Source organism: Amblyomma americanum, chromosome 10 (genome assembly GCF_052857255.1).
Source record: "Amblyomma americanum isolate KBUSLIRL-KWMA chromosome 10, ASM5285725v1, whole genome shotgun sequence".
Lineage (NCBI taxonomy): Eukaryota > Metazoa > Arthropoda > Arachnida > Ixodida > Ixodidae > Amblyomma > Amblyomma americanum.
Window position 1 is genome coordinate 7,752,336 of NC_135506.1, and position 22,515 is coordinate 7,774,850.

At 48.0% G+C, this 22,515-nt stretch overlaps 1 protein-coding gene across 11 annotated transcripts in view; it reads right to left on the minus strand.

The window, feature by feature from the left end:
* Positions 1 to 22,515, minus strand: part of Ptp99A (Protein tyrosine phosphatase 99A) — a 211,307-nt gene that overhangs the window by 29,039 nt on the left and 159,753 nt on the right. For all 11 annotated transcript variants that reach the window (XR_013309231.1, XR_013309232.1, XM_077640137.1 and 8 more), the window contains 2 exons: positions 2,557 to 2,738; positions 1,666 to 1,853 (listed from right to left, as the gene is read on the minus strand). Coding sequence is in view for 9 of the 11 variants with exons in the window: in XM_077640137.1 (XP_077496263.1) it covers positions 1,666 to 1,853; positions 2,557 to 2,738 (370 nt within the window). In the remaining 2 variants the exon portion in view is untranslated. The remainder of the gene's footprint in view (positions 1 to 1,665; positions 1,854 to 2,556; positions 2,739 to 22,515) is intronic.

Consider the following 22,515-nt stretch of genomic DNA (forward strand, 5'->3'; position numbering starts at 1 on the left):
TGAACACAAGAACAAATAATAAGAGAGAAGTCATACAGTGGAATTTTGGAGAGGGGTAGATCGTGTAAGCAACTGGACAATAATGGCATGTCCAGACAAGGCGCACATGCGGATCATGTGAAGTCGGTTGTACGAACATGCTGAACATGGCGCATAACAAATCATGGATAACCGCACGAGAACGCCGAATGGAACGCCGCAAAATCCAGGTCCGCGGGAGCCAGCGCTTCGCTAAAATAATTCGCAAAATACATGACGGATGTAGAAGTGTTGGCAGGAGAAGCGAAGTCACCAAGCTATGCATACTTCCAGATGAAACTTGACTGGCCAGTAAAAGGGATCCTTCGGTCATGGTAGCGAAAACGCTGATCACGACCGAACGGCTTCGGTTTGTGCGCAACACATCAAACAACTTTCGCTCCATCCACGACCGACCCCTCAGCGCAACCCGGATGGGACGGAGCACCACACCTTGCTTCTCCCAAGGAACTAGTTCCGAGCTACAAGAAAGCAGCAACAAAGTCGCCGATCAGCGAGCGACCACCACTGGCCCGCTCCAACGATGCGAGCATCTCTTCTGCTCAGTCCGGGATCCCCTTAGCTCAGTCGTGTCTTCGAGCTTAGGATAAATCGGCGTCCGGTTCGCGAAACCAAAACGGTCCACCAACGCGCATAACAACAAGGCGCGTGCATGCGATTCATTCGCGTCGAAGTCAGGGGGTCGATACTTTCTTTTATATTTTCGACCTAAACAACCCGGCGCCTGCCTTTGTTTCACGCGTCCCCATTCATACTTTCGGGTCTCGAAAGTGAGCGGCGGGCTCGCATCAAAACGGAGAACCCGGACGTAGGGACAAAAAATACGCTAACTGGGGAAGCGATCGCAGAGAGAGTAAAAAAGATCACCGCTTTCTTGCCTCGGAAGAAAGGATGCGGTGGGATTCGTGATCTTCGCCGCCGCCGCACAGAAAAAGTGACGGGAGCGTTGCAAAACGCTCGCCGAAATCCCACACAAGGGGCCCTTCTTCACTTTGCAGGCGACATTTGGCGTTTGGTACGGTCTCTTTTTTGGGGGTCGAGCTAGCACCACTTTGACGGGCACATCCGAGCAGCACTACAGCAGCGGCGGAGAGCTGCCAAGGCGAGCGAATGCATACACAAACACCAAAACACAAGCACGCCGAAATAAAAGTGATTCTAGCCTCGGACCCGGCCACATCCGTGGACCCGGCGTCGTCTTGTCGTTAAAGAACCGAAATCAATAAAAGTCGCTTAAACAAATTAGAATAAGACTGAAGTAATTTTTAAAACGATTTAGCGTAAAATGAATAGCTTCGCCATCAATTCACGTCAAATTAAAAGACATGCAGTAAAATAAAGAGCCAGCGTTTAATATATTTTTCATCAGGTGGCAGCGCAATCGTTTGTGAGCTTCCGCTGCGCGCAATGAGATGGCGCGCCGGTCGTGTTAGTGAAGCAGACACCTTCGTTTAGCAGACGATGCCGGCGCGAAGAGCAAGCGGCGCCTTCGATCCTGTGAGAGCGCCATTGAACAGGCTCTTCGGATTAGTACTGAGTGTACTAGCGCGAATTCTTCACCGGTTTGATGACGGTGCCGCGGGCGATAATTAACGCAGAGTGCCGACAGCGCGTTGGAGCGCTCACCGTCTGCTTGCTGTCCCGGATGATGATCTCGCGGCTCTCCTCCTGCGGTTTGTCCCTATGCCGGTACGTGATGCGGTAGCCCTCAAACTCTCCATGGATGGTGTGCCTCGGGGGAGCCGTCCACTGTATACGGATGGTCGAACTGCTCGTGTTCTGCGCGTGCACGATGGTCGGCTTACCCTCCGGCACTGCGAGTAGATAGCGAAAAAAGAAAGTGTGCATTAAAAGTCAGACTTCAGTTTCTTTACAGTGATAGTAAACCCACTACGATCGACACTTCTCATCAAACGAAGCGAAGCGAAACCAAATCTGCTCTCTGTTGTACGGCATACTTTACGATAGCGTCCCCTTCGTAAACTCAGGCAAAGCACGTACCTTAACATTTAATGAGAGTTACGAAGTAAAAAAACAAATGGCCCCGAGGAAGTTCATACAGAAACTCCAACTTGAGCATATTAGAGTGAAAGACACTCGTAAAGAAGATTGACATACCCATGTCCTTTCGCTTCAATTAACCTAACGTACCGCATAAAGTAAACGAGGATTTTCTGTCTTAGTCGAGGGCATTTCAATAATTCATGCGATTAACAGGGGATTCAGCAGGTTTAACATGAATTTTGCTTTAAATGTTAGTTCTGCTACGATTCGGGTCATTATCAACTTCAACATGGTTCCCTCTCCCCACAAAAAAACCCAGATGGTCGAAATTTCCGGAGCTCCTCACTACGGCGTCCCTCATAGTATGGGTCGCTTTGGGACGTTATACCCCCATAAACCAATCACTACACCCCAGTAGTGAGAGGTACCGCGCCTTTCCTCTCTACGAGTCCTCCTCATGCACCCACCCATCGTGACCAACACAGCCAATGAGAGCGCATTGACGCTGTGTACCTTCCCGGAGAGTGACCATGTAGAAGGATTCCTTGCTGGGCTTGCTGGCGCCGATGGCATTGACGGCCAACACTCGAAATGAGTACACGGTGAACGGCTTGAGGCCGATCGCCTGGAAGTTGGTGCTGTTGTCCGACGTCATCACCTTGTTTCGTGTGTCCCAGTCGCCCTTCTCGCCGATCCTGCGACACAACACGCAAGCACCAGTGTGAGGGGAAACAGGGGTAAATTTGGGGAGTTAATCGTTCGGTGTAAAAACATACTTCGACTCTGGGGAATACTTTTGAACCCGCAAATGCGAGGTATTTACGTTGATTAATAACAGAACGCGGGAAAAGACAGCACGGCGCACATGCTTCGTGAGGCTCTTCAATTCAGTGCACCCTGAATTTCTGTGTTGCGGCCTTGTACTGCGTTTTTAAACAAGGAATGACAATGATACAAGAACATATACAGCTCAACACCAAACTTTTCTCAAGTGCCAATTGTGAACCTGGCGATACTTCTCTTCGGCTTAAGATTATTCGCTGTTGAAGTGTGGTGAATGAGCACGTGCAACACAGAAAAAAAAGGACGAATAGCTCGTTTAAATACAATTTAAGTAAATGCCCAATAACAGACGGGACAAAGAGCTGTGATTAGTAAAAACTAAGAATTCATAACAGATTAATTAATAAGTATATGAGTGCTTGCTCATCTTATAAGATGAGCAACCAATTGCACAGGGATCGGCGCGGGGGGGGGGGGGGGGGGGGGGGGTGATTTATCAACATGCTTGGAGCGCTTCAAGCGATCATTCGGAGCTGTTTATTTTCTGTCAAGCGGCCCGACTGAAGAAAAGTAAAGAAAAACAAAATAATGAGCAATAAAACAGCAACGGCATACTCTCGAACAATTGAACAAGCACGCGCAGACAGTGCACTCATATACTGCAGCGTTATAATAAATGGAAGAAATCCCTAACGCGTGACCATTATAGGGCCTGTGTACGAGCAAATGCAACACGACTCTATGCCTAACGCTGTGCTATATGCAGACAAACACACAAGTAGTTCACTGGGATCGCGTGAAAGCGTTTTCACTTCGCATAATGGAACAGGCCTCTGGGACAATCTGCGCGCCGTCCCTCTTGTCGCGGTTTAATTTGCTCGCGCTGCGAAAATTTGTGCGCAGAGCAAAAAAAAAAAAATCGAGAAACTTTTTGTTTTGCGGTTCGGGCCTTTGTCTCGTCTCATCTCAGTGAAAGAAGTAAATGAACAGAATAAAAGAAGAAAATGAACTAGAGCATCTCACAAATGGCGCCGACTCCATTTACGCTGGTCATTTAAAACCACGGCTCGCCGTTTTCCCAGAGTTTATTATATCTTCGCACTCTCTCTATTTATACGTGCCTATCGCGTGACTCGTAAAGAATAAAAAAGAAAGAATGGCAGCGAGAACACGCCTGCGTGGCCGAGGTAATTAATCGACGACAAATCGGTGCGCCGGCCGGTGGTTCGTATACTATAAAAAATAAGATAAAAAGTTCAAAAGGCCAAAAGAACATTAAAAGACAAAATTAGAATTGCAAGCGTGGTCGTTCGCTTATCGTAAGCGTTAAGACCGGTAATAGTTATGTCTTCGTTTGCACGTAACCGAATGTCGACAAAATTTACGAGGACAGAAGATCAGCGTTCGGAAAACCGCTATAGCTACAGGAGGTAGATTTGTGAGAGGGAATTGCGAGATTAGACAGGGATAGAGACTTGTTAAATATGGTCGCTGAATGCCTGACGCATTTATGACGCCTGTTCTTCATTATGAATAATAAATGGATTGCCCGAAAGAAAGCCTATCCTGGCAACCATACGCAGTCTGTGAAAGGTGAAAGCGCAATGCAGCCTTGCTTCTACTGATGTATAAATATTAAACACGTACAGCACGAGGAGGTCAGCTTCCTCATTATCTGCGCCGGTGACGTATATGTTGCTTGTGGTTGCGAAAGCAACGACGGTTAAGCTAGATTACTCTCAACTTGTCTTAATTTTCGCCCTATTTTACTCCTCTTTTACTCCTCTTTTTGCCTCCATTTTCTCATGAGGATAAAAAAGGAGAGATTAAGCTGGAAAAATCGTCTCTTCATCGTCTCCCAGATTACTCCCACTTGTTTAAATTATCGCTCTGTTTTACTCCTGCTCTATTCCCCTTCTCGCATTACTGCCTTTTCCTGAAAAGAATAAAAAAAAAGCTGCGCTCGAAAAGTCGTAAAATTTGTAAATCATAAATTATGCGTAAAATTATAATCAAATTAGGATCTTCGCCTGCTCGCTTGTATTGTAAGGAGCGTAGGCTCGGTACGGAGCAACAAGAACATAGATTTAAACAAAAAATCAGCGAAAAACACAATTCCTCTCCGAAATTTCGTGAGACCCATGGTTCAGCGGTACAGTACCTTCATAGAAAGCCGAATCCATCAGGATTTCAGCTTATTAGCATAACGGAGGAGTCTATTGTGTCCCTACGGGCCCGAATTCAAAAGTCTCTCCTCCTCACGTATGGGGCCTGCCGACGGGTGCAGTATAACAAGAACGAATTCAACTCGGAGGTTTTCAGAAGAAGGTGGCCGGAGGGGGCGGAATCGTATAAGTCTGAGCGAGGGCACACCGGGACAACACAAGCTGGAGACCGAATAAAAAGTCTATTGAAAAAAAAAATCAAAGGCTAGATTAGAAAAAAGATCGAGTGACAATAAGAGCAACATTTGCAAAAACGAAACGCCGAACTAAGAAAGCAGTGGGAGTGTTTTGAAACGTGGGAACTTTTAAAAGTGGACACGGCGGAGGAGAAACTCAATTTGAAACTATGGCAACGGCTTTCCCCCCCTCACTTCCTCACAGATCTGCGAACTCAAACGCACACTCTCGGCTTCATTTTTTTTTTTGCTCCTCCGTCTCTTCGCAAATTCCTTCGGCACGTGCGCGGCGTGGGCGAGCCCTGCACAGGTCCAGACTAATTACGCAGACTTGCCTCGCGGGAACAAGCGGATTGTCGCAGTCAATCCCCGCGTGTCAGTCCCTGCTGAAGATTTAGGGAGGGGGGGGAGGGGGGTAAAGTGGAAAGAGAGTGCTCTTGTTATCACAATGAGCGTGCACCTGAAGGGGTCGTACGCCACTTTGCGCAGTGCTGTCAGCGCCTAGCGAAACGTCAACACCGAAGTTGAAAGCTTTTAGTTGAGAGAGATTAAATTTTCGCGTTGTTAATTCTCACTCCGCAAGTGCAGTCACCCCCCTTGGAAAGTGATAATGAATCAGTGCTGGTAGGTTTCCCGTTTCAGTTCCTGTTTTGTGTCTTTGCCTTCGCGTCTGAATTGTACCCCTCGAAGCCCATTTGGGATTCGATGATGAAGTAGCTTTAAAACTCTAATACTGCGGGGATATGTTGGAAGAATTGAAAATATCGTTTTAACTGTCCGTTACCAATGCACGGAAAAAGAAATCATCGGATGAGCAGAATCTGGCTTTATCGGCTACTTTTTGACGTTGACGTTGATTCAGTGCTTATTGGTGCAAAGCAGCGTTTCGAAACAGCCTGCTCACTTTGCCTACCTAACAGAATACGGATTTCGGAGAGAAAGAAGCGTACATCAAGAGGCGGGGGGGAGACATTGACGCAGCGTGGACATACTGATTTGGTTGAAAATTGCTTGACGCCCTGTACCCGGGGCATTTTGAAAAGGAGAGAGTTTGCACGGAAGATATTTCGGTAAACGGCTCCGTTTCCGCGCTGTGCTCAGCGCAACCACCTCCTTCTCGCTGGCGGTCATCATTTTGGAGCTCTGAGTTGCCGAAGTGGAGGATGGCCGCTCCACCGTCTCTTCTATAGCAGAGTCTGTATACGTAACAACCGGCTCCCCGGTCAGCGGCTTGCTCGAGCGCTTCCGTGCAAAGTAAAGTAAAGTTTATTTGGTCATACTTGCAAAATGCCCCATAGAAGAGGCGAAAGTAGCGAGGCCTTTAAAGCATGCCTCCTGAAGAGGCCTCACCCCGGCATACACATATCAGGACTCTGGTGACTTATTTAGGTTTGGGTTACCCATGCATACTCCATGCCACCCGAGTGCGCTTGGACGACGAAGAAGAAATAGTAGGTGAATAATGGGAAGGTGTATTGTCGTTAGAATTGCCGGCTTTCTAGAGCCAGTCATATATAGGCAATGCAATTCTACAGCAGTTATACCAAGCGATCCTCGTGTGTGTGGGCGTTCTTTTTTTTTCTCTCTCTCTGATTTGCACTGCATTTCAGAAAACGCACGAATCAACTGGCTCATTGAAACACGCGCCATTCCCGAGAAAAATTGCACGTCGAAGGACGTGTAGTGGAAGCAACCCAGCAATGGCCCGAGCCAGCAGTCATCCATAGCGACGCGGGATCGATAGGTTACTGAAGGACGCTGCGCAAGAAATGGCTGAGCTGCACAAACTTTTGTCATGGCTGCTGTTACGAAAGCTTCGAATACAGGGCTTTAGCACTGCGTCATCTGACATGGCGAGACTGAGGCGGTGGCGGAAAGGCTGCTGACTGTGGCATCGGCCTCGTCTCCTGCGATTATTAAGAATATTATTACGGATATTAACAAATGTACTTAGCAAGTACACTCTGGTTAATTCGAATTCGCTTATTGCGGACTTTGGCTTTATTCGGACTGGTTTGGCCCCGTAAACACCAAAGTTGTTTAAAAAGGCCCATTGTTACATAATTCAGACAAAGGTATGGCCCCTTGGAGTTCGAACTATCAAGAATTGGCTTATTATATCAATACTATGTTGTTATTGTTGGGAATAGCACAAAATATGCAGGGCTGGTGCTGCATATCATTGGCATGACGCGCTAAGTGATGGTGTTATTTGTACATTACGCACACACACACGGAAACACACACACACACACACACACACACACACACACACACACACACACACACACACACACACACACACACACACACACACACACACACACACACACACACAAAGCAAAGAAAAAGAGCTCTAAGCCGAAGAAATTGGGTCACGGCTCATGCCAGAGGTCGGCTAAACCACAACGACGTCACTAACGATTCCCTGCCACCGAGACAAGGAAGGCAGTAAAGGCGCACTTGTCGACGTCCTTTCCAATGTGCGGGAGCTGCACAAAATGGCCGACAGGGGAGGGAGGATTCGCGGTACATCGACGCCACACATTCCCTCGCCATCCGAAGCGCGAGGAGGCCGAGATTGATAGCGACGTGAGAGCCGGCGGGGCCTTTCAACCGCGGAATTCCCTTATAACCCTGCAGGGCTCCAGCGTTAGAGGGCAGCGGCGTAAGAAAGGTGAGGTATCCTTCTCCCAATAAAGAGGACTTCCCCCATCTCCCTTTTTCTTTTCACTTGCCTGTCTATTACTTTCTTTCCTCGCTGTCTTCCTAGACCTTCTTTATGAAACCGTGCCCTTCCTGACGAAAGCCAGGGCTCTCTACTAGTAGAGAGCTGTACCGGAGGGAACAAAAGGAGAGACAGAAGGGAGTGAGAGGCAGGGTAAAGAAAGGCGGTTAGCACGTGGGGCGAAGGACTGACTGATTCCTCTTCTCCATTAGGCTCGTGAGACGGCGCTTCGAGAGCTTCGGTGGACAAACACGAAGCCGAAGCGCGGTGCCACTTTGGCACTGTTCCAGTTGGGAGCGTCAACAGAGAAGTGACTGCGGAAGTCAACCGAGGCTGCGCTCGCAAAATTACACAGCTTTTGTTTTTTTGTATTTTATTGCCCTCATATTACTTCAGTCAAGCACCATTATTAACAAACTGAAATCGACGCACTGGGTCTATAGCTATGATGCAATGAATGAACCGAGAAAGGGTGATCTGACCGCAGATCTGACAGACTGGGGCATAAAACCAAAGGCTGCTGTATGACGTCACTAGCCCGAGTCTGTCAGGCGTTCGCTTTATATAGGTAGGTTTCACTGACTAACTCATTAAAGAGTGGGGGGGGGGGGGGGGGGGGGAACAGAGAGTAATGAAGAAAGCATCTGTACGGAGTTCCAACTGAACTCGAGATGTAGTTCTGGCACAACGCCGTACGATTGCTCCAAACATATATCGAGTACGCATCAACTTCAGAATTGGCAAATTGTCCGAGGTTTATTACAGTGTCAGAATGGATACGAAGAACAGAAAAACATGTAAAGTGGCAACCCCGAATCAGTTCTGGAGTAGCGAGCGCTGAAAATTCTTTTGTGTAAAGTAACGGCTGTCACAAAACAGGGATAATTAGAGGCCATCGAATTCAGACCTTTGTCTTGCGTTGTATGCTCAACTCGCCTGTTGTCGATGACGATGACAATGTCTTCAACTCCAACTCAGTCGCTTCTAGCTATATACTCACGGTAATGCAACACATTGCTAATCGAAAGGACCTTATCTCACCTTCGATGGCTTTGTGGACACGGCGATGAATAGGGGTACAGCTTCCATAAATATTTATAAGCGAGTTCCTCCTAGTTCATTCGAAGAGCCAACCGGACAGGGTAGCGTTGTCGGTTGAGGCGAGAATGCGTGCGTCCGAATCGAGTCTGCGGTTCAGCCGACAGAACGAATTTCTCTCTATCTCTCTGGTCACCGGCGACTTCGGCAGGCGCCGCACTGCCTTCGTGTGGTTCCCAATCCTAACAAGGAGGACCGAAATCATGCCGACGGGTAAGTCGCGCAGAAGCAAGCAGCAGACGAACCGTGAAAGCCCGCGTCCTGACCTCTCGCAGTCCCCAGGATCCGGGCGAGGTGCCGGTTTGTAAGCGTCCCTGCACCACTATAGGGTGCATTTTCCGGAGAAAAAACAAGAAAATAGTGAAAAATAAAAGGAAAAAAAATAGAAAGTCGTGTGGGGGAAGGGAAGAAAAAAATAAGGAAAAACAGAGCGCGCCAACAAAATGAGAGCTTCAGCCATGTTCTGACGGGAACATCGACCGCGCTGCTGCTGCAGCTTGGCGACGGTAATTTAATTCCGAGATTCCCGTTCCAGTGTTGTCGTTTATTTCTCGCGTTGGAAAAAGACTTGGGTTTGTTGAAACGCCTTCAGACTTTTTCTCTGGCGTCTTTTTTTTTAACATTTTCACGGCCTGTGCGTTTGGAGAGCTGCTTTTGCGAAACTAACTGGAACAACGCGACACAACCCAGGTAACTTTTTTGAAATTGTTATAGAGAATGGATTCGGGTTTCAGGCCTTTAATTACACTCGAACCACTCGGAACTACGAAAAAGTTAGGCGGTCCCGAAGTTAAACTGTCCGCGGTAACTGCCGTTAGGAAAATAAAAATTGACGCGCAAGTTTGGCCGCTGATCAATAGAAATGTGATAACAAAAACTGAAAGTGCTTAAAAGCAGCTGTGTGACAGTTAATTGGTTTTACAATAATCAATGAGAGTATACTAATTTCTACAACAGATTAATCCAGCGCGAAGGAAAGAGGACACGAGAAAAAAAACATCACAGGAAGGGCGCTGACTATACAAATTGATTCCGTATTGTTTTATAAACCAGCACAATATATCATATATACGAGTGTCACTGGACCCGTACTGCGTTGTGTGTTTTATCGTATCATCCTTCCTTTGGGCTGGATTAATCTGCTGTAGCAGTGAATCTACTACCCCTGACCAAAATCCTGATACTGATTTATTTCCATAAACAAAGACATATTTTTACAAAGTAATCAAAGGGTGGGCGGATCGAAATGCAGGTTGCTGCGGATTAGGTTACGGGTGCGAGGTTTAGAGCCGAGTGGCCAATTATTTCAAACCTTGAGGGCCGAATGGGTGAGCTATTCTCTTGAAGTAGCAAAAGCTTGGTTTCAGCTAGTTGGCTTTAGTTTCTTGGAAACATACCGCAAAAAAAGGCAAGGTTGACACAACAGACGGAACTGGCGCTAACGCCGTCTGCTGTGTCGTCCTCGTCATTTTTGCGCTATGTTTCCGAGATATTCTTTGGACGGCTGGTTAAACACAAAAGGTGTCCTTTTCGTCAGATATACAGGCTTGAACGGCTCGACAAGCACGTACAGGTGCGGACGTAAGCAGAACATGCTACTCCGTATACTAACTGCAATCACGCCTTCCCTATCGGATATGAAGAAACATTATTTTTTCACGAGCAAGCGGATTCGAGTCCGCTGCCAGTTTTGGCGTACCATGGCTCCCCAGTTACAATTAGGCACTGCGTGAAAAGTGTGAGAGAGCAACAGTGGGCTGCGTTTACTTTTGTCCGCAACTGTACGTGTCAGCGTGAAAGTGCGTTTGCGATGTAGCATAACTTGCAGCAGGAGACGGTTCAGAATCAGCGAAATTTTCAGCTCTTCAGCCTGCTATACTTGCATTTTTCTCAGCTGTTGCTTCTGCCTTGACTACACTTTTCTTATCTATCATCTTAGAATGAATACCTCGCTCGATTAATAAAGTTGGCTGATTCCTTGCCAGTTCATTTTATTCTGGGTCGTAAGGAAAAACTCCAAACCCTTGCCAGGGGTGAATACGTAAAAGAATACGAATAGAAACAGACGGACGGACGGACGGACGGACGGACGGACGGACGGACGGACGGACGGACGGACGGACGGACGGACGGACGGACGGACGGACGGACAGACAGACAGACAGACAGACAGACAGACAGACAGACAGACAGACAGACAGACAGACAGACAGACAGACAGACAGACAGACAGACAGACAGACAGACATAATCAAGGGTTCGACAGAATCCTGTCTGGCGAGGGGGAAGCATATTGGAAGCACAAGAAACATACACTTCCCAAAGAAAAAATATTTAACACATGACGTCATAACGTCATGTGTTAAATATTTTTTTTTGGCGAGTGTATGTTCCTTGTGCTTCCAAGACAGACAGACAGACAGACGTACGGACGGACGGACGGACAGACAGAGAGACAGACATACAGACGGACGGACGGACAAACAGACAGACAGACAGAGGTGACAGCGGTAGGGCGTATCACCTCAACACCCTGGAGAGTCAACTTCAAGGCCTATATGTCACTGGGCCTATATCACATTACCCCAGATGGCTCATTCTCACCGGTATATCGCTATAGTGACAGCAGACACTGCACATACAACAATGGCGCTGTAAACCTCGAACAACACCCTCATACAGCTATATTTGCAAAAGTTCAAGACTTTCCCCCATCACTGAACACTAAAAATGACTTCAGCAGACGGCCACACACCTGACGCGTTAACAGCGGAAACAGAAATAAATGAGGCGGGCCCGCAAATGCGAGAGACCGAAGCGCACAGCGCAGTCGGGCACGCGAGGGAAAGCTTTCACGCTGGCGCATCGCCAGGTGAGAAACGAGCGTCGGAGGCCGCGACCACCTATCCAGCCACTCCCGCCGTTCTCACTTCTGGCGCAAAAAGCGGACAATCACGTAGCAGAACGCGCCGGCAAGAAACTGTCAAAACGCAGTAACAGCACCGCCTATTGGGAGAGTGAAAGTGACGGGGAGGGGGAGAGAAAAAGAACAAGGCGAGAAGAACTAGGGCGCGCTCCTGCGGCGACCTCATCCCGAAATAGGGAAAGCGTTTCCCTCCTTTGCCGCCAGGATTTGGACGCGGCGCTGTCGACGCCAGCGATGGCTTTTATTCTCCCCCTCTTCGGCGGCGTGTGATCCTTCGCATCCGCCCACACACCCCGAACTGCCGCAGTGTCCTATTGATTCCCGCGAGGGCACCACCCGTTCTAAAGAAAGCGGGGGAGGTAAGGGGAGAGGGGAAAGAGAATGAGGAGAGCCTTGCAGTGATGAAGGGAAGGAAGGAGGAGGGCGTTTCCATGGAAACACCCTTGCGCCGTCCTCAAAGCCAGCTCTCTTCCTCCCCGCCCTGTGCCGCTAAGGCCGACGTGGAAAGGAAATAAAAGGAAAATGTAAGGAAGTGGGAGAAGCAGGCAACGAAAGCACGGCGCGATGCAGAAAGGTCGTCTCTGCTTCGGGACGAAAAGAAAAAAATCTTTCCGGGGAAGGGAGAAAAGGGATGTAGCGGAAGATGCTGAGCGAAGATGGGGAACAATGAGAGGAAAAAAGGGAGGCCCTTCCTCCTCTGCACTGCCCGTCCATCCGCTGTTCCTTTTTTCGTTTATTCTCCACTTTTCTGTCTCGCCTAACGCTTCTCGGGATTGTTTTTGTGTCATGGCGCGTAGGTTTGTTATCGAGTCGTCTACGTGCCGGATATAGACGCTGTGCAGTTCGTGGGAGGCGGCGGAGTACGAAGCTTGTTATACCTGTACACGTCCCGGTTTTATGGCTTTTCCGAACGGTTGAGTTATTCGTCCCGGCGTCGTCGGCTAGCTCGCTGCACTGAACACCGCTTTCCCTCACGCCGACATCTTCCCTCCGCCGCTATCGTCGTCCTCCCAACCTTTCCCTAGCTATAGGGAGACGAAGGGAGCAAGAAAAAAAAAGGGGGAGCGTCGGGAGGGGATAGAACGACGTAACGGGAAAATAGGTCAGGGCGTAAAAGAATGGGCCGAAGGCCGCCCCTATACGCAGCGAGGAAGGCACGGCGTGGTCCCGACTGTTGGTCCGGAAAGAGCGTGGACGGAAACGGGAAAACGAGGGAAAGCAAAGAGCAGAGCATGGTTGCGTACAAAGCCTGCCAGTGCGCGCTCACGCGCGGGTTCATGCTCTGCGTTCTCGCCTCGTCGGTGCATTCGGGAACAGAGCTGCTCGTATGCGTTCATTTTTTTCTTGTCTGCGCTTTCGCAACGCGCAATGTTTAGAACTGAAAACTGTACATTGTTCGCTGGCATCGCGGCGAGTTTGTGCGGAGAACGCCATTTTTTTCCCCGTTTTTTGCCTCCAGCTCTTCGAAGCTACATACCGGTGTGGACCCGGACGGAGCAGTACACGTAAATTTGTTCTTGTTCCCATTTTTTTGAAGCGATGCTTACGTTGCGTCGTTACACGTGTGTGTGTGGACCTGCGTACGCGCACATGAATACACGCGCACGTTTCTCGACGGTCCGTTTTTGAGCAAGTACGCAGTTTGTTTTTGCTTTTAATGCGTACAGATATCTACGTGAAAGAACGCCGGTGGCAACAGAAATGCTCCCAAGCCTCGTTCCCGCTATGTATAGCTGGTTGCCTTCTTTCTTATTTCGTTCGTTCTCTCGTCCGGAACGTCCTCGTCCTATCCATTTCGGGGCGCAGGGGCAGCGCTCTTTGTCCGCGGCTTTTCGCACTCTCTATCTCTACTCTGGCTGACGATAACGATGCAGTGTCTTGGAGGTCGGAGATGGCGGCAGCGATTGATGGGCAAAGATGGTAAGTTTGTTATCGTGTCACAACGAGTCTGTATTAGACACTATTGATTTGGCAGTGTTTGCGCTGCGACCGATCACTACCACTTAAATCAGTCCTGCAAAGTCAGTGCTGAGATTGTCTCGCGCTAACTATAGTGCGCCGCTTGACCAATCATTGCCATTATAATCAGTGCTGCAAAGTCAGTGCTGACTATAGGACACTGCAACCAATTACTACCAATACAGTCAGTGCATTGACTGTAACGAACCGACTATGCAGCACAGCTGTGACTAATCACTACCAATGTAATCAATGCTGTGACCAATAGCTGCTGCATAGTTTGTAAATGTGTCGCGCTGACTACACATAACTGCTGTGGCCAGCCACTACCAGTATAGCCACTATTGTATAGTCAGTGCTGTGACTATACCACTCTGGCTATAAATAACTGCTGCGACCAGTCACTACCAATGCACTCAGTGCTGTGACCAGTCACTACCAATGCAATCAGTGTTGTGACTACCACTCTGACTACACATAACTGGTGTGACCAATCACTGAGTATAATCAGTGCTGTGACCACTCACTACCGTCACAGCCACTAATGCATAGGCAGTGCTGTGATTGTACCACTGTGACTGTACATAACTGCTGCGACCAGTAACTATAAATACAGTGAGTGCTGCGACCAATCACTACCAATACGGTCAGTGCTGTGGCCAGTCACCACCGCGATTGGTTTCAACACGGACGCCGGCTGGCTGCGAGTTTCCTTTACGTGTGATACGCTTTCTGAACTGTGTGCCCTCGACTGGAAAAAGGACGAGTGCGTCTTCATTCGGGTGGGCCACACTGGCGTCGAACTGGTCGATCCGTGGAAACAAGTATACGGGATGGTCGACGCGTCGAGCCGCTCGCCGGCAAGACGGGTGGAGCCAGGCCCCGGGTCCAGGCGTAAGCTTAGACTCCCGTGTGTGCCGAGAGAACCCCTTATATATCGGATCCGCCAGGCGCAGGAGGAGTTTCGGGTTTCTGGAGGGTTCGCTCGGGGCTATTTGGATAGGCCGATCAATGCGCGGCGCTGGTTGAGAATGCGTGGGGTAATGCGTCTTCTCCTGTCCTTGCTCGCGGTATATACGACAGCGGGATCTTCTCGTCTAGGAGTGTCGAAACGATGCCGCAGGACCAAAAACACAACAAAGAATTGTTCTGGTCTGCGCGTGTGTATGCCTTGTGCGGCTTCTCGGTGCCCAAGGAGAGGAAGGGGAATCTTGCGTCCACGCTGTTTAGCAGGCTTTCAGCCTGCTTGCGTCACGAGGTCGTCGACCGCGGCCGCACATTCATCGATCAGTTGGACCTCAAGGTGACAGGTCTTTCTATATAGCCGACGTCCTTGTTAGCTGGGCGTTGCTGGAATCGCGGGCAATTCAGGCCCAGCATGTCTGCCAAGGGAAGGAAAACGTCGAAGGGGGCGTAGTAGTAAGTGGTTTATTAAAATAATAATAAACAAGGAAGGAAAAGATTTTCCCTAGCCCCGGCATCTGCCATCGATACCGAAGCACCTGAGCTGGGGCAGCGGAAATAAGGGATAGCAGGCAGAACGGAGAAATTAAATGAAAGAGGTGAGGGGACAGGAAGAAAGGATAAGGGGAGAGGTAGTATACACGAACTATTTACACAATAATAAATGAGTACAGGTTGCGCGCGTGATTAGTTGATGATGAAGCCTCTGGCGCAACGAATAACGCGTCTGACGACGCATCAGAAGATTCCAGGGGGCGGCAGAAAGTTGGGTGGATGGATGAGATCAGGAAGTTCGCGGGGATAAGTTGCAACCGTGGCTTGCACAGTACAGGGTTAGTTGGAGGGATACGGGAGAGGCCTCTGTTCGGGCAGTGGACGCAGTTAGGCTGATGACGATTATACGTATGATGCTTCTTTCCCCTAAGCCTGCATTATAATCACCGTTCGCTTCATCAAGCAGTGGATCCTAGTAATGTTTTGGGGTGGTAGGACTTTGTCTGAGCTGACGACCGGCAACAAGAATCGAAGTTGAACAGAAGCACTACCCTGCTTGTTAGTTTAATCCCCCTTGATTATTATTGGCTATTGTTCGCTAGTCTATCCTAACTGTTCTATAGCATTGACAAAAGAAGAAAGCGGGTGCCGAATATAGTTCACCTCCGAGAGCACGTTCTCTGAGACAGCCTTGTTTAGCTCTAACGAAAACGTTACGCCGTACGCACCAAGCATGCGCAAGTTAAGTTTGTGGTTGTCCAGCGGCCTGGCTACTGTCTTTCGGCTATAGTGACCGGCCAGTCTGCCGCGCCTAGAAATCCGTGCCCGGTAGGAGAGCTCTTTAATGGCACGCCATTGGCGAAACGCCCCATCTCGACGGCATGCTTCAGGATCCCGAAAAGGGACGGCCCCAGCACTTGGAAATTAGGAGACCATCGCACCACTTGCTGCGAAATTAACTGCTCTGCTTTGTTCAAAACACACCCGAAAAAGTAACGACTCGCAGGGCGCCACAAATAGCAAATTCTCAATGATCTCTGGAAATTGGCGACAGAATGTGCTAAGATTTCAAACTACAGTGAAGCGGAATCGTGGGCCACGCAACCCGTTGCCTGCAAACTTTCGGCGCAGGGTGTACGGGCGTAGTCGCTAAGCCTTATTCGTTGATTTTCCGTGTACTTGTGGTGAAGTTGCACCCGTTGTCACAAAGAGAAAGAGATTGGTTTATGGGGGTTTAACGTCCCAAAGCGACTCAGGCTATGAGGGACGCCGTAGTGAAGGTCTCCGGAAATTTCGACGACCTGGGGTTCTTTAACGTGCACTGACATCGCACAGTACACGGTCCTGTAGAATTTCGCCTCCACCGAAATTCGACCGCCGCGGCCGGGTTCGAACCCGCGTCTTTCGGGCCAGCAGCCGAGCGCCGTAACCACTCAGCCATCGCGGCGGCTACAAGAGAAAGAGAATTAACTTCGAGCGGTGTGTGTTTTGCATTTGTTCTGCTGTTCGCTTCATGTGACGTGCCAGAAGGCATTGAGGGAGTGACAGTTTTTTTTTTTTTGCTTACTTGATCCACTGATTGCTGCGCGAAGCGCCTGTTTCTAATGTTAAATTCGACTACGGGCCATCTTTAGTCTCGGCGTGACACAACGAAGTGCAGGCGGTTGCTGCACGCAACGTTTCTACTTTTGAAATAAAACCACGAAGAAAAAGAAAGATAATTTGAGAGGAAATAGCTGCAAATACAGCCGGGAACGGAGCAGTCGATGAAATGAGGATCGGTACGGCAGGAAGGAAAAGGCCCATAGTTTAACCAGGGTCGAGGTGGGAGCTCGGGCGAAGCGGGGGCGGCTCTGGAAATTGCGACAAGCCGTATAACGACCTGTCGTAACGACGGAACGGTAACGACACTCGGAAATCCCGTCCGCTGCCTACCTCAATAAAGGTCGGAAAAGAAGAAAAAAACAAAGGAGGGGTCGACCCACGGAAGGAGAAGCGACGATCGAACAAAAGCGCTCTGAAAGAATTTATTATGCAGGTTATAAGGGGGTCACGTCTACGTTCACCGTGAGCGCTTTGCGGTGACAATTTTTTTTTCGCTTTTGATGAGTACCTTCTTTTGAACAAATAAAAGGGCGTTTTGATAAATCGGCGACTCCATGAGGCACAAAATAACCAGCGATGGTTGCACACTTTTCCTTGCTTCTTTTTTTTTTTCGTCCGTTAGTCGGCAGTTCTTGCTACAGCTTTATCTCGCTTCATGTGTTTGGCACGGCACGCTTTCAGGCATTAAAGGCCGTGGTTATACGCAGATACAAAGGACTGGAACAGTGTCAGCGGGATTTCTATCCCATACGGCAGACCCGCATAAAAATCGATTAGTACAGAAACAGGATACAAATGCGCTATTGAGAAGCCACGGGGGGAGCCTGGTCTTGAAAACAAAAATTTATTAATGCAGTAATAATTATTAAATCTTCAGGGAACATGTATCTTTGCGTTCTGATTGTAAATATGTAATTTAATTTCATGTAAACCAATTTTTTGAGCACTTGAGGAGTTTTTATGCAATTATTTCGCGAAGAGCTTGGAAGAAAATTTGCTGTAGGAAAATCGCTGAAATGTATGCCATTGCGTTGTCTTGATACAAGAAATGCAATAAGGGTAAAATTATCATCCTGGATATCATAGAACTTGAGTTACAGGGTATTGAGGCTGCCACTTCAGAAACGAGAATACACACTTTTATTCGCATTTCTGAAGCGACAACTTTAAAACCCTATAACTTAAGTTATATGATAGGCAGGAAGACAATTTTACCCTTATTGCATTCCTTAGTATCAAGAGAACCCAATGGCATACATATCAGCAAGTTTTCTGCAGCACATTTTTTCCAAAGCTCTTCACAAGATACATGCATAAAAATTACAAAAGTGCTGAAGGAATTGTTTTACATGAAATTAAATGACATATTTAGAATCGGCACACAAAAATACATGTTCCCTGAAGGTTTTCTTAACTGTGACCTCATTAATAATTTTTTTGTTGTCAAGACCAGGCTCCCCTCTTAATAATCACTCACTACCGACTCGCTTGCCCCCGATCACTCTGCCGACTGCTCAATCACTTATGGTCACCACTAAGTTCCATCAGTCACTCTAACGATTACTCACTCACTTACGGCCCTACTTTGTTCGTTTCCTTTTGCTCACACTCGAGCTCATTCGCGTTCTCAATCACCCAATTGCCTCAAGAACCCTCTCGATCACTCACTACTCCCTCACTTATGGCCCCATTCATTCAACCAATTTGCTCACTCTGGAGCTTGTCTACTCGCTTCTACCACTTCCAGGAGGTCCTTCCGCGCACCACCATTCTTTCAGTCAGTCTCCTCTCCCATTCACTCGCTAATATTTGTGACGTGTGAGTATTATGAAAAATAAAATGTACGGGTGCGACAAAAGTAAAAGGAAGGCTCTATTGCAATCTAACATTTTTTCATCAAGCGAGCCCAAGATGCCGTCGAGAAGCACGGACTTCTGACCACCTAGCGTCCCATTCTTGCGTTCCGCTTTTAAGGAACCAATAATAGTGTTTCCTCCTCCTCCTCCTCCTCCTCCTCCTCCTCCTCCTCCTCCTCCTCCTCCTCCTCCTCTTCATGCGTTGCCTATTTGAGACTGGGAGCAGTGGTATATGCAGGGGGGTAGTGAATGATAGTGCGCTTTCTCACTGACTAATTTAATTATCTCCAACGTTACTGGACAAAAATTTTGAATATTGAAAAACTGTAAGGTACTGTTATGGAAATATTGAAGTTAATGGTTCATTTCTACGATGTGTAGCAAAATCTTTCTTTTAAAGTTTTTCCATCGGTCGCATAGAGACGTTAAGACTGCCATGTAAAACAAATAGGGTAGGCTTTTGGCGACAGTAAAAACGCTAATAGAAAAAAAATGCAAGCCTGCCGACGGGTGGTGTGCGGATATATTGATTTGATTGTTATAGTGAAATCTTGCAATATATGAAAAAATTGCGTTCACAAACTGGTTCCCGTTCAAGAATGTTATTGTCCAGAATTGTCAAGATTAGCTGACTTCATGAGCTACCGAATAAGCGACTTACCAAGTTCGCAGCCCAGGAGCTTTCTAGGCAAACAAGTAACAAACGTCGCACGAATTAAGCACTTAAAACGAATCACCTAAAACGGGATAAAGGAGAAATCGACTAATTAGATACGTCAGCGAATATCGAGCGAGAGACATACGCAAGCCTATCTCAACCCCACGCTACTTGAGAAAAAAAAATAAATAAAATAAATTGAAACGTTCGAAATGCTCAGAGAAGTAGGAGGTGTGTACACAGCTGGTATAGGGGCCCGGTTGAATAAACGCGAAGACGGGCCTGATCTTCAGCCGAAAGGGATTCGCTCTAAATGTGCACGGCGGTGAGTTCAAAAGAATGACGACTCGGAAAATTTCGAGGAAGAGTGCTTTATACAAGAAAAAAGAGTAAAGAAGCGGAGTATGAAACGAAGTAGCAATTAAGCGACGCACAGTCGCGTCCGTAATATACTGGAATTACTCGAGGGCTGCTCAGAGCGAAGCATATAAACGCACACAGAGGATACGCAGTCGGAAGGGCTTAATGACTTTTCGCTCTAATTAATAGGTGCGCCCGTAGAAAGCGGGAAAAGGGAGAACAAATTACAAATTCAGGGATGCAAAAAAGGTCCTCCGAATCAGTCGCCTATTAGCTCGGGAAAAAGGCTGGACGAAAAAGGGAAACTATTCAGCAATAGTTCGTGTTTCAAATTTTGTTTGCCTTCTCGCTAAACGAGTCGAGTGGGTGACGAGTCGCTTAAGCAAAAAAAAAGGAATAGCGAGAGTGCTATTTCTCTCGTTGTGGGAGGCGATCCGCTGTTTCATAAACAATTCATGCGGGCTATTTGTTGGCTGATTGATCGTGGACTCGTTTTGTGAATTTATTCCGGCGGTAAGTATGCCGGCTGCCCGCGGGGGATACGAGGAAAATGTCCCGGAGCACTACAAAGGTCCATTACGGCTTCGAACAAAGGCCGTAATTAAAGGTCTTTGTTCCAGAAAAAAGCAACAAAACAAAAAGTTGAAAAATGAGGCCGACGCGTTGAAAAATGAAACCCCTGACTGCCAATTAGAGCGGAAAACATTTTTTTGTCATGCGAAGTAAAAGAACTGGTTTCGGTGGGATACGAATTGCGAAAAGGCTTAGCATTTCGTGGATGCGGGAGAAACGGTTAGTAGTACGCTCCCGTGGCGTTGAGCTCGAGGGAATATGCGGCCGGCTAGCGTTGGTAGAGTAATACGATGCCAGGCTTACAAGCTGGTTTTTTTTTTTTTTCAATTTGCTCGGTTTACTCCTGTAAGCCCGGACAATTTAAGTGTGGGATAAATGGACTGAACTTTGAACAATTCGTCGTTAATGGCTTCTGCATTGCATAGAGACAAAAAAGTACAGGTAGATTTCTTGAGAAAGATACTATTTATGCGTGGTTACAATAGACAGCCTCATTTATGAACCTCTAAAATCAACACGACTGTTCGCGCATACTTAGCCGCATAAAAAAAGGTCACTAACAAATTCACTATCATTCCGTAACCTGCTGAGTGAGCCCGTTGAAATTTTAGATTGTTTCGCTGGAAGGATTAATACGGAATGACTGAAGCAGCGCACGCTATTTTTCTGCTGTGAAAAATATTTTGGGAAATGCCATTTGTGTAATACTGTGTGATTATGGCACGCCTTTGTGAGCGCAAACGAATACTATTGACAGTTGTACATCCTCAGTCATACACGGTACGACGGGCATTACAGGCTTAGCTGCGATTAAGCCAGTCCCTCGTTGTACAATGCTTCAAATTTTTCTTGTTAGCCTATTATGACCTTGCAGGTTCCTTTTGCGCTGTGAATCGGTTCACAGGCGGTCAAAGGTCTGTCAGCTTACACAGACATGAGCGACCTAGCCTGCATACGGTGACCTAGTTTCCGTAATTAACGCATTTTTTGTGTTTTTTATCAGTGCTGGCTAAGCTGCGCACTGTGTGGCATCACAAATAATGCATACTAAGGGGCGTTTGTTTCTTGCTACAGTCAAAGAAGACTAGTGCCCAAGGTCAAATATTCTGCGGGAGTTCAAGTGGATGCTGTCTTGCTTCCCACTGTTACGAAGGGTATGACTTGTTTACTTCACCGATACGCTCGCTCGCTCGCTCGCTCGCTCGCTCGCTCGCTCACTCACTCACTCACTCACTCACTCACTCACTCACTCACTCACTCACTCACTCACTCACTCACTCACTCACTCACTCACTCACTCACTCACTCACTCACTCACTCACTCACTCACTCACTCAAACTACTTCTAAACACAGCACGCATTGCAAGCAGACTGTGCAATACATAAAATGAACAAAAAGAGAGAAATTACCGCCATTGACGCAGCAAAGCGCTGCAACTCTCGGCCTGATTGCAGCGTCCATTAGTCGCGGGAAGAAACCGCAAGAGTGGGGGGCGCTAAAGGAGGCGCAATTACGGGGAAAGCAATTAGCAGCTCGGAGGAGGGAGAAACTACGTGCGCGCGCGCGCGATATCTTGGCGCGCAGAGACAACAGAGTAGCGAATCTTTTCAGCGCCCTCCGGCTGCGCACGGCTTCCTGCAGCTGCACAATCCGATACGGAGACCGTGCTGGTTTCTTGTACAGCTCGAAGGTCAATCCCTTCCGCGTAATCGAGGCAATTATTGGCTATCACGACGTAGCCGTGCGAGAGTTACCGAATACTTGCGCACCGCAGTTGCCTTCGCGAATCTCCTATACAGTTGCCGCCACGTGTTAAAAGAAGCCAGGCGCGCTGCGTATATGCCGAAAGAAATCGCAACGCGTGATTTGCAAATCGTCGGCTTTGACGCTGCGTAACTAACGCACGTGGAATGCTGGCACGTAGCAGAATGTCTTTAGAGACACAGCCGATCATTCAGTCTTTATTTCGAGGCCGGTATATTGGCCCAGTGCTTAGGGGAATCCCCCAAGGTGGATAGATTTGTAATAAGGCAGACTCATTAGCATCCACTCAAGCGCAACAGCT